Below are 12931 nucleotides of genomic sequence, written 5' to 3'. Positions count from 1 at the left end.
TGCCTTTCATCTTCTTCTACAAACCCCAATTCCGATGACGTTGGGACGTTGTGTAAAACGTGAATAAAAACAGAATACAATGATTTGCAAATCATTTTCAACCTATATTCAGTTAATGTTCAAACTGATAAACTTTATTGTTTTTTGCAAATATTCACTCATTTTGAATTTGATGCCTGCAACATGTTCCAAAGAAGCTGGGACAGGGGCAACAACAGACTGGGAAAGTTGAGGAATGCTCAAAAAACACCTGTTGGGAACATTCCACAGGTGAACAGGTTAACTGGAAACGGGAGTGTCATGATTGGGTATAAAAGGAGCATCCCCGAAAGACTCAGTGGTTCACAAGCAAGGATGGGGCGAGGTTCACCACTTTGTGAACAACTGCGTGAGCAAATAGTCCAACAGTTTAAGAACAACGTTTCTCAACGTACAACTGCAAGGAATTTAGGGATTTCATCATCTCCAGTCCATAATATCATCACAAGATTCAGAGAATCCGGAGAAATCTCTGCACATAAGCGGCAAGGCCGAAAACCAACACTGAATGCCCGTGACCTTCGACTCCTCAGGCGGCACTGCATTAAAAACCAACATCATTGTGCAAAGGATGGTACCTCGTGGGCTCAGGAACACTTGGGAAAACCATCGTCAGTTAACACAGTTGGTCGCTACATCTACAAGTGCAAGTTAAAACTCTACCATGCAAAGCCAAAGCCAGATATCAACACCACCCAGAAACACTGCCGGCTTCTCTGGGCCGAGCTCATCTGAGATGGACTGACGCAAAGTGGACAAGTGTGCTGTGGTCTGACGAGTCCACATTTCACATTGTTTTGGGAAATCATGGACGTCGTGTCCTCCGGGCTAAAGAAGAAAAGGACCATCCAGATTGTTATCAGCGCAAAGTTCAAAAGCCAGCATCTGTGATGGTATGGGGGTGTTAGTGCCCATGGCATCATGGGTAACTTGCACATCTGTGAAGGCACCATTAATGCTGAAAGGTCCATACAGGTTTGGAGCAACATATGCTGCCATCCAAGCGACATCTTTTTCAGGGACGTCCCTGCTTATTTCAGCAAGACAATGCCAAGCCACATTCTGCACGTGTTCCACCAGCGGGGCTTCGTAGTAAAAGAGTGCGGGTGGACTGGCCTGCCTGCAGTCCAGACATGTCTCCCATTGAACATGTGTGGCGCATTATGAAGCGCACAATACAACAATGGTAGACCCTGGACTGTTGAGCTACTAAAGTCGTACATCAAGCAAGAAGGGGAAAGAATTCCACCTACCAAGCTTCAACAAGTAGTGTCCTCAGTTCCCAAACGCTTATTGAGTGTTGTTAAAAGGGAAGGTTGTGTAACACAGTGGTGAACATGCCCCTGTCCCAGCTTCTTTGGAACGTGTTGCAGGCATCACATTCAAAATGAGTGAATATTTGCAAAAAAAACAATAGTTTATCAGTTTGAACATTAAATATCTTGTCTTTGTAGTGTATTCAGTTGAATATAGGTCGAAAAGGATTTGCAAAATCATTGTATTCTGTTTTTATTCACGTTTTACACAACGTCTCAACTTCATTGGAATTGGGGTTTGTATCTAGACGACATCCTCATCGCCAGCACCTACTAAGCGGAACACCTGTCTCACCTCCGGACACTTTTCGAGCGGCTCAGTCAGCCAGCACGGGCTGATCAACAACCCAGCCAAGTGCCAGTTCAGGCTGACCACCATAGACTTCCTCGGACACCGAATCACCAAAGATGGGGTGGTCCCCTCCTGTCAAAGGTGGACGCCGTTGGGATCTTGCCGCAGCCGCTCACTGTCAAGTCCGTGTAGGAAATCTTTGGCATGGTGAACTTTTACCACCGCTTTATCATCCGAGCTGCTCAACTCATGCGACTCCTGTACAAGGCCCTGAAAGGCAAGGCCACCAAACACATGTGGACTGGTCCACAGAGAGCGACAAGACATTTGTGGATGCTAAAACTGCTCTGGCTGATGCAACAATGCTGGCGCACCTGTCACCCAAGGCTCCAATCGCCATTACCCCGGATGCTTCAGACTGTGCAGTCAGTGCAGTGCACGAGCAGTGGGTGAACGGTGCTTGGCAGCCGTTCGCTTTCTGCAGCCGACACTTACGCCCCAGTGAACGGAAGTACAGCGCCTTCGATCGGGAGCTCCTCACCTTCTACCTCGCTGTTCGACACTTCCGTTCCCTGGTGGAGGCCCGCCAGTTCATGGCGTTTGTGGACCACAAACCACTGACGTTCGCCATGGCCAAGGTGGCTGAGCTGTGATCCGCCCACCAGCAGCGACAGCTCTCATACATCTCGGAGTTCACCACAGACGTACAGCATTTTGCTGGAAAAACCAACCTCATCGCCAACTGCCTCTCCTGTGCCATCGCAGGGGCCGTCCACTTGGGACTTGACTGCAGATGCATGGCAGCTGAGCAGGCCCGGATGTGTAGGCTTTCAGGACGGCTGTCACAGGGCTGCAGTTCGAGGATGTGGCTTTCGACGATGCTGGTACCACGCTCCTATGCGACGTCTCCATGGGTCAGCCCCAGACTGTCATTGCCACTGGATGGAGGGGGCGTGTTTTTGATGCTGTCTATGGCCTCTCCCGGCCAGTGGAGTCCCAGCCAGCGGGAGTCACCCAGGCAAAAAGCCACCTCAAAGACTGGTGACAGACAAGTTCATCTGGCATGGGCTGAAAAAAGACACGAGAGACTGGGCTGACACCTGCGTGGAGTGCCAGCGCTCTAAAGTGCACCACCACACCAAAGCCCCCGTGGCACAGTTCTCGGTTTTCTAAAGGAGGTTCGACCACATAAAAACATGGACCTGGGCCCCCTGCCCCCCTCCCACAGTTTTACTTACCTCCTTACAATGGTGGACAGCACGACTCGATGGACAGCACGACTCGATGGCCAGACGCCGTCCCACTGTCGTCAAAGGCATTCACTTAGGTACCCTGGGCATTCATGGGGACCTGGGTTGCCCGGTTCAGCACCCCGTCTGACCTCTCCTCGGACCGGGGCTCTGAGCTCTGGAACACAGTCGCAGAGAGCCTAGGGGTGAAGCTCCACTGCACCACCGCGTACCACAAGGCCAATGGGTTGTGCGAGCAGTTTCATCGCTCTATGAAGGATGCTCTTCGGGCCAGCCTTAAGGACAGCAGCTGGGTCAACAGGCTCCCGTGGGTCATGCTGGGCCTCAGGACCACCCCTAAGTCCACGTCCGTTGACCTGGTTCACGGCAAGCTGCTGCGCATCCTAGGGGATTTCATCCCCAACACCTTACTTACTTAAGGTTGTCCGTCGTGTCCGACGATGACAATCCTGCCTCTGTTACTTGTGAGTCTTCTTATGGCTGTAAAGCCCAATCCGCGATCCACACTGTTTGCCACAGACAGAACAGTTAAGATCACTGACTGGGGATGTAGGTATGGTACTGGCTTCATGTCTCTTCAGACATCTCCTGGTCCGTCGATCACCTTGGTCCTCCTCGAGCTTTTGTTTTTTCCCCCAACACCATGGCTCCCTGGTCTGCAGTTCACCAACGGACCACGCTTCTGGATAACACCAGAGTTTTCACACCAGTCCCCACTTTGCAACACGGCCGCCACAGTCTCATAATACGTACTTTCGTATTTTCAAGAGAGAAATTGGGCTATATGTTAAGACAATAACTTCAGCAAAAAGCAAATCAGCTAAAACTGAGCCTGCCCCCAACTAATGTTTCCACTTAATACACTTTCTATTTATGTTTGTCGACCCCTGGCATATCTATTTTTCTTGTTTGTTATTTGTCTTTTATTCACTTATATATTCGTTTCCTTGTATATTTCTTTAAACGGAATTGTTATATTTGTACTACTGTACTGTATTCTCTCTTTGTGCGTGTGAATGGTGTCATGCGAGTCTCCCTTGTGTGCACGTGCAGTCTGTCCTCCTCCCAGGTCTCCATGGTGGTCGCCACCTGGACGCTGCTTGGCATCCCCTTCATCACATTTTCTTTTTATCTATCTTTTAAATCCATATAATTTTGGTTTGTTTGTAAGCGCTCTGGGTGTCTAGAAAAGCGCTACACAATTTTAATGATGATTGTGATGATTATGATGATGATTATGATTATGATGATGATTATCAGAAAATAAAACGTCTCCTCAGTTACGCTCCAGATCAGTAGGTGGCGATAATGCGCCTTTCATGGTTTGCCAACTGCAGTAAAAAGAGGAAGAAAGTAGGAGGAGTTGGAGTCGGAGTTGGTTGGAGTCGGAAGAGTGCGGAAGCGCCTAGTGTCGTGTGGTGAAACAGTTACACATTGATTAGAAAGTCGTCGCAAAAAAAGAAGAAAGAGAGAGAGAAGATGTCCAGACTCCAGATGCTGAGGCTGGTGGTCCAGCAGCGCCTGAGCGCGGCTGCGGAGGGGATCTTCAGCGTGTTTGAGAAGACCGTGGAGGACTACGAGGAGGAGCTAGAGCGCCAGCGCAGAGCCGCAGCTCGCCAACACGGGCTGCTGGCAGACGGGAAGGACGCGAGCAGCGCCGCAGGTCGGTGGCAAACCGCTTCGTCTCATTCAGGTGACCAGACGACGTTACCTGTCGTCACCGCCACAGTCGCTCCTTTACACGGGCTAACGGGGTGGGGGCGCTAAAAGATGGCGCTCAGGCGTGGGGCGCGTTGTCGTGGTGTTGGGGTGAATTTGGGGCACACGGGAGCGACAGTGCTCCAAGCCTTGCGGTGTTTTCACGACGCCCAAGTTGCCTTCTTACCCAGCGGCTTCTGATAAGAAATTGTCGTTCCACTTTAAAGTGACGATGTGTCGCCTGTAGGGAGCGCTGTTTGTTCGTTTTTCAAGACTACAGTAAACGCCCTCGATCAGGAGAAGAAGAAGAAAAGAAACGGTGACTGTCCAGATTCCATGTTTGTACGGCGTGTTGGTCTGTCATGAAACCGTTCAGCAACCTGGCTGCTGCACTTTCTGCTCCATCACACGGCTCTCCTCCCTCCTTAATGTATGCCGCTCTGGACACCCGACACTGTGACGTCACGCTCTATAACCACCACCACCACTACTACTACCACTACTACCACCACCACTACTACCACTAGTACCACTACCACTACTACCACTAGTACTACTACCACTACTACTACTACTACCACTACTACTGCTAGTACTACTACTACCACTACTACTGCTAGTACTACTAGTACCACTACTACCACTACCACTACTACTACCAGTACTACTAGTACTACTACCACTACTAGTACCACTACCACTAGTACTACTACTACCACTACTACTGCTAGTACTACTAGTACCACTACCACTACTACTAGTACCACTACTACTACTACTAGTACCACTACCACTACTACCACTACTATTACTACTACTAGTACCACTACTACCACTACTACTACCACTAGTACTACTACCATTACTACTACTAGTACTACTACCACTACTACTACTACCAGTACTACTAGTACTACTACCACTACTAGTACCACTACCACTAGTACTACCACTACTACTGCTAGTACTACTAGTACCACTACCACTACTACCACTACTAGTACCACTACTACTACCAGTACTACTGGTATTACTACCACGACCACTATTAGTACCACTACCACTAGTACTACTACTACCACTACTACTACTAGTACTACTACCACTAGTACCACTACTACCACTACTACTACTACTGCTACTACTACCACTACTACTAGTACTACTACCACTACTACTACTAGTACCACCACCACTACTACCACTACTAGTACCACTACTACCCCTAGTACTACCACTACTACTACTACCAGTACTACTACCAGTACTACTAGTACTACCACTACTAGTACCACTACCACTAGTACTACTACTACTACTACCACTACTACTGCTAGTACTACTAGTACCACTACTACTACCACTACTAGTACTACTACTACCAGTACTACTAGTATTACTAACACTACCACTATTAGTACCACTACCACTAGTACTACTACTACCACTACTACTACTAGTACTACTAGTACTACTACCACTAGTACCACTACTACTGCTACTACTACTACCACCACTACTACTAGTAGTACTGCTACCACTACTACTACTTTCGGCTGCTCCCATTAGGGGGCGCCACAGCCACCGTTTCCGTGTGTGTGTGTGTGTGTGTGTGTGTGTGTGTGTGTGTGTGTGATGATCTGGCGGCCTGTCCAGGGTGTCTCCCCGCCTGCCGCCCAATGACTGCTGGGATAGGCTCCAGCATCCCCGCGATCCCATTTGGGATAAGCTATTTGGATGATGGATGGATGGATGGATGGCTGGACCCTCTGAACATGGCATGTGTGATTCTGTGGTTATAATGTTATGATTCAAATTTCTGTTTAATTACCGTGGCTCCTCCCTCCTTAATACAAAGAAATGGCAACAGCCCGACACTGTGGTGTCACACTGTTTAACTGATTACTACAATCCTGAATGTTATGACCTTTTACTGTAGCATTTCTTTATCACGACCTTCTGAACACGGCACGTGTGAGTATACAGTCACAGTGTAGGGTGGTTGTAGTCACGCTGCATCCGCTCTCATTGGCCTCTCCATCTAAAACATGGAGGAGTTAGAGGAGATGCTGCTATCAAGTCTGAGCACACTTTGAATGGCGGACAAAAGCAGCTTGGAAAAGGGACATGAGCTAAGCTAAGTTTGCTAGCTAGTATAGTCTCGGTTTGTACACCGTGTAAGAATAGCCTACTGCTTACAGCACTCAGGTGGATTATCATGCGTGTTGTGCCACCGTGGTAGGCCCGTTTCAAATGGCATATTGGCACACTGCCTTGTCATCGCTCCGTTTAAAGTGTCGCCACCCAGCTGAAGTCTTCGGCATTGCATCTTCCCCTTAACAGCCAAGCTGAACTGAAGCATGACGTCACTGCTGTGCGTGAGAGGGACGTCGGGCGCCGCAGCTGAGACAGTTTATATTTCCAGATTTTAACAGTGGAATTAAAGAGTATAAATATAGTACAAGAAGTACGAGAATGGGCTGATACTGATAAATGTATAGTGTATGTACAGTTTACCTTCATTGATCGCCTACATTTAGCAAAACAAGAAAACCCCCGAATATCCGAATCCCAAAATTGAAACCGAATACCTACCCAACGAACGAATATCCAACTACTCAGATATTCGGATCCAGCCTTACCCTTACGTACGCTTAGCCACCCCCCCCCCCAATCTGATCAGGGATGGTTGTTTCCTCTTCACATAGATGGCCTCTTTGACTCCCCGTTCAAACCAGCGTTCCTCCCTATCAAGGATGTGCACATCCTCATCTTTGAACAAGTGGCCACTGGCCTGTAGATGGTGTAGACTGTGAAGTCCAGCCCTGACGTGTTAGCTCTCCTGTGTTGTGCCATCCTATTGGCCTTCATCTGTATGGTTTCCCCGATGTACAAGTCATGGCAATCCTCCTGGCACTTAACAGCGTACACTATATTGCTCTGTTTGTGCCGGGGGACCCAATCCTTGGGGTGGACCTGTTTCTGGTGTAGCATGTTTTGGGGTTTGAAAGCAACCATTCCAACACTCCTGCCACATACGGAATCACCGCTGGTTTACACTTAGACAGCTATTGTCCTTCTTCTCTCTTCAATTGGCTGCACTGTTTGGGCATCTTCCTGGCTTTAACAAATGCCCAGTTAGGATAACCACACTTATATATCATATATATATATATATATATATATATGTGTGTGTGTGTGTGTGTGTATATAGATAGATATATAGATATAGATATACACACATATATATATACATATATACACACACACATACTATATATATATATATATATATATATATAGTATATATATATACAGCTGATGATTGCTTATGGCATGAAACAGGCTTGTACTGTCTTTTACTTGACTCACTGGATTATATACTACATAATTGCCAATCATTACTCAGTGCTTGTATGGGATTATAGCCCCCTAGTGATATGGTTATGTAAACCTGTGTGTCGTCTGCATAATTATGGTACCATATTTTGTTGTTTTCCATAATCTGGACTAATGGGTGCATATAGATTTTAAACAGAAGCGGCCCCAGAATGGAGCCTTGGGGAACTCCACAGATCATTTTTGTATGCTCAGATTTGTAATTACCTATAGACACAAAGTAGTCCCTGTCCTTTAAGTAGGATTCAAACCAGCTAAGTGCTGTGCCAGAAAGTCCCACCCAGTTTTCCAAAGGTCCAGTAATATGTTTTAGTCAACTGTGTCAAATGCAGCACTGAGATCTAATAATACCAGGACTGAGATTCTGCCACTGTCTGTGTTTAAGCGGATGTCATTAAAGACCTTAATAAGAGCAGTCTCAGTGTGGTGGTGTGGTCGAAATCCTGACTGGAAGACATCAAAACTGTTGTGTAGTGCCAAAAAATAGCTTTTTCAATGATTTTACTCAGAAACGTGAGGTTTGATATGGGCCTATAACTGTTCATTAGTGAAGTGTCTAGATTATTCTTTCTTAAGTGGCTTGATGACTGCAGTTTTCAGGGCCTGTGGGTAGAGACATGAGAGAAGTGTTGACAATTTGTAGATGGTCTGAGGACATGCAATTAGAATTTTTGAAAAAAAAAGCGTGGTGGCAGAATATCCAGGCAGCAGGAGGAGGATTTCAGATGTTGTATAATGTCCCCCAAGGTTTTATGGTTGATGGGATCAAATTGTGACATGTTATTTGAATTGATTTTAGGTGGCTTTAGGGACAGCACATGCCCTGTACCTAGTATGGAGGCTCTGACTGCCTGTCTAATTATATGAGTTTTGTCATTAAAGAAGGAGGCAAATTTATTGCAGGCCCTGGTAGATAGAAATTCAGAGGCAGCTGCCACTGGGGGGGTTTCTTAGCCTGTCGACAGTAGAAAGCAAGGCACATACATTATTATTGTTTCTGGCAATGATGTCAGAGAAGTAAGACTGCCTTGCATTTCTCAGTTCCAAATTGGAAATGCGCAGTCTCTCTTTATAGATTTCATAATGAACAGTAATTGTCTTTTGCCACCTGCATTCAGCTTTACGACACTCTTTTTTTCTATTCTGACCAGCGTAGCACATCTCCATGGCGATCTTTCTTACCAGAGACCACCTTCACCTTAGCGGGTGCAATAGTATCGATAACATCTGTAATTTTAGATATAGAATTATCTACAAGTTCATTGACTTGAGACCTGAGAGAGGGTCGGTATGGAGGAGAGAGCCTGAATAAATATTTCACCGGTGCTTTGAGTGATATGCCATTTTGTGATTACCTCTATTAGTAACTGTACAAGTCGAACTAACATTGATATGTCTTTATTTTCCCTGTGTTTAGATCCTCTACAGCTATTTGACTGTAAAGAGGAGGTTCCCAGTGAGGAACAGGAGTGGAGCCCCAGTCTAGTCCTGGAGGAGCCAGAGCCCCCACACATTAAAGAGGAAGAGAAGGAAATCTGGAGCAGTCAGGAAGAAGAGCAGCTTCAAGGACTGGAGGTGTTGACATTCACTCCTGTCACTGTTAAGAGTGAAACTGGTGAGGTGAAAGTTCAGTCCTCACATTTTCATCAAAGTCAAACTGAGGAGAACAGAAGGGCAGAGCCTTCAGATAGCACCTCAACTGATCAGATCAAAACAGAACCTGATGAAGAGGACTGTGGACTATCAGAACCAGCCAGCAACTTGGATCCAGCTGCTAACTTACCACCAAATAGCGAGGGAGAGCCCCTCTCTTCAGATGGTTGTGAAAGTGAGACTGATGACAGTAGTGATGGTTTAAACAAGACTAGAAAAACTCGGTCAGGATTGGACACAACAAAGAATGACATAAGTCACAAGAGATTTACTAAGAGGAAACCCTTCAGTTGTTCAGTGTGCGGTAAAGGGTTTTCTCAAAGCGGATGTATACGGACACACATGAGAATACATACGGGAGAAAAACCATTTGGTTGCTCAGTGTGCGGTAAAGTTTTTTCAAGAAAAGATGATACGGAGAGACATATGAGAATCCATACAGGAGAGAAGCCATTTAGTTGCTCAGTCTGTGGTAAAGGTTTTTCAAGAAGAGAAGATAGACAGAGACACACAAACATCCATACAGGAGAAAAGCCATTTAGTTGCTTAGTCTGTGGTAAAGGGTTTTCTCAAAGAGGACACATGAAGACACACATGAGAAGACACACGGGAGAGAAACCCTTTAGTTGCTCGGCCTGTGCTAAATGTTTTTCAAGAAGAGAAGATAGAGAGAGACACATGAAAATTCATACAGGAGAGAAGCCATTTAGCTGCTCCGTCTGTGGTAAAGGGTTTTCTCAAAGAGAGCATGTGAAGACACACATGAGAATACATACAGGAGAGAAACCCTTTAGTTGCTCAGTCTGTGGTAAAGGGTTTACCCATAAGTACAGTCATAGCAAACACATGACGTTTCATAGATAACATCATAAGTTAGCTCATCTTGTGAAAAAACTTACTTTGTCCACACGCCAGAATTAGATCACGTAAATCTGTGTCCAACGGACTGACCTGATGATCACGCTAGAGTTCTGAGGTGGATGTTGCATCCCGCATCATTGGAGAAAAGAACGTTTGGTAACACTTTAGTATGGGGAACATAAAAAAACTTAATTACTAGTGAATTAGTAATGATCAAGAGGTCACTTTAGTATGGGGAACATATTCTAAGTAACAAAAACTTAATTTAGAGTAATTTAACACTATGAACACTTGTAGTTTTGTGTTTTGTTATGTAAGAACAGACCATATTCATTAAGTGTTAGTAAGGGAGAATAACTCTTCTTGTGGTACTACCACCTTATAAAGTCCACACCAAGCAAAGCATATTGAGATGGTACTACTAATAAGCGATACTTCTGAGGTTATAGAGGGAAAACTCATAGTTAATGGCTTACTGGTTGTATAATAAGGCCATGCAGAATAAGGCATTAATGAGTACGTAATAATGACCAATTAAGAGCCAATATGTTGCTAATTTGCATGCTAATAAGCACCTAATTAATGGTGACTACGTTCCCCATACTAAAGTGTTACCAAACGTTTTTGTTAACAGAGAAGCCTGCCACGAATTTGTTCAGTTTAACGGAGTTTCTGTGCTTGACACCAGACTTTTTTAGATGCCAATGAGAGTGGTTAAGGCAGCATTATTTACCAAAGTAAACCTAAGGTACTGTATTCACACTAAATCAACCGAACCTGCTTGACTCAAATGCAGTACAAAGGAACCATTTGGCTCCAAATTAATGTTGCTGTTCCCAGGAATCTTGTTTCATTCCCAGGAATCTTGTTTAATTAACATGTTTTTCCCTAGTTTGCTTTGTGGATAAAATCTGAAATTACTGTTTTATGCTGGCTATGAAATGTAGAAGCCACGCTTCATTGTATCCACAGTGACTTTTAATGTAGAGGGGGAAAAAAACATGAAACTGCTGTTTTGTCAAGAGAAACTGCGTTAAGAAAACGTGTTCTCAACTCAAAAAGATTGTTGTTGGAAATAAAGGAGGTACATTTTTAAGGTTTGATTTTTTTCCAAGTATTTTGAAATAAAAAAGGCTGGAGCATGATGGAAACTTACTGAGTACTCCAGGGTCAAGGTTGGTTTGTTTAATAGGGCAAGGCCACCAAAGGCAAGGCCACCAAACACATGTGGACTGGTCCACAGAGAGGGACAAGACATTTGTGGATGCTAAAACTGCTCTGGCTGACGCAACAATGCTGGCGCACCTGTCACCCAAGGCTCCAATCGCCATTACCCCGGATGCTTCAGACTATGCAGTCAGTGCAGTGCACGAGCAGTGGGTTAACGGTGCTTGGCAGCCGTTCACTTTCTGCAGCCGACACTTACGCCCCAGTGAACGGAAGTACAGCGCCTTCGATCAGGAGCTCCTCACCTTCTACCTCGCTGTTCGACACTTCCGTTCCCTGGTGGAGGCCCGCCAGTTCATGGCGTTTGTGGACCACAAACCACTGACCTTCGCCATGGCCAAGGTGGCTGAGCTGTGGTCCGCCCGCCAGCAGCGACAGCTCTCATACATCTCGGAGTTCACCACAGACGTACAGCATTTTGCTGGAAAAACCAACCTCATCGCCAACTGCCTCTCCTGTGCCATCGCAGGGGCCGTCCACTTGGGACTTGACTGCGGATGCATGGCAGCTGACCAGGCCCGGACGTGTAGGCTTTCAGGACGGCTGTCACAGGGCTGCAGTTCGAGGATGTGGCTTTCGACGATGCTGGTACCACGCTCCTATGCGACGTCTCCATGGGTCAGCCCCAGACTGTCATTGCCACTGGATGGAGGGGGCGTGTTTTTGATGCTGTCTATGGCCTCTCCCGGCCAGTGGAGTCCCCGGCCAGCGGGAGTCACCCGGGCAAAAAGCCACCTCAAAGACTGGTGACGGACAAATTCATCTGGCATGGGCTCAAAAAAGACACGAGAGACTGGGCTGACACCTGCGTGGAGTGCCAGCGCTCTAAAGTGCACCACCACACCAAAGCCCCCATGTTGCAGTTCTCGGTTTTCTAAAGGAGGTTCGACCACGTAAAAACATGGACCCTGTGGGCCCCCTGCCCCACTCCCACGGTTTTACTTACCTCCTTACAATGGTGGACAGCACGACTCGATGGACAGCACGACTCGATCGCCAGATGCCATCCCACTTTCATCAGCGGCATTCACTTAGGTACCCTGGGCATTCATGGGGACCTGGGTTGCCCCGTTTAGCACCCCGTCTGACCTCTCCTCTGACCGGGGCTCTGAGCTCTGGAACGCAGTCGCAGAGAGCCTAGGGGTGAAGCTCCACTGCACCACCGCGTACCACAAGGCCAATTGGTTGTGTGAGCA

General features: G+C 46.5%; 1 protein-coding gene across 1 annotated transcript; it reads left to right on the top strand.

The window, feature by feature from the left end:
• The first annotated feature begins 4323 nt into the window (after nt 1-4323).
• On the top strand, nt 4324-11608 carry LOC130126355 (gastrula zinc finger protein XlCGF48.2-like). Its single transcript, XM_056295833.1, has 2 exons — nt 4324-4560; nt 9412-11608. The coding sequence occupies exons 1-2, from the start codon at nt 4377-4379 to the stop codon at nt 10509-10511; spliced, it is 1284 nt and encodes a 427-aa protein (XP_056151808.1). The 5' UTR covers nt 4324-4376; the 3' UTR covers nt 10512-11608.
• Nucleotides 11609-12931: the final 1323 nt, after the last annotated feature.

The sequence above is a fragment of the Lampris incognitus genome, chromosome 16 (genome assembly GCF_029633865.1).
Source record: "Lampris incognitus isolate fLamInc1 chromosome 16, fLamInc1.hap2, whole genome shotgun sequence".
Classification (NCBI taxonomy): domain Eukaryota; kingdom Metazoa; phylum Chordata; class Actinopteri; order Lampriformes; family Lampridae; genus Lampris; species Lampris incognitus.
The sequence above is the reverse complement of the archived record's forward strand: the minus strand, read 5'-3'. Positions and strand labels throughout refer to the sequence as shown.

Excerpts from the sequence above, each read along its gene's own strand:
- LOC130126355 (XM_056295833.1), top strand. The coding sequence starts at position 4,377 with ATGTCCAGACTCCAGATGCTGAGGCTGGTGGTCCAGCAGCGCCTGAGC. Across the intron at positions 4,561-9,411 it reads GGACGCGAGCAGCGCCGCAG|ATCCTCTACAGCTATTTGAC; the intron begins GTCGGTGGCAAA and ends CCCTGTGTTTAG.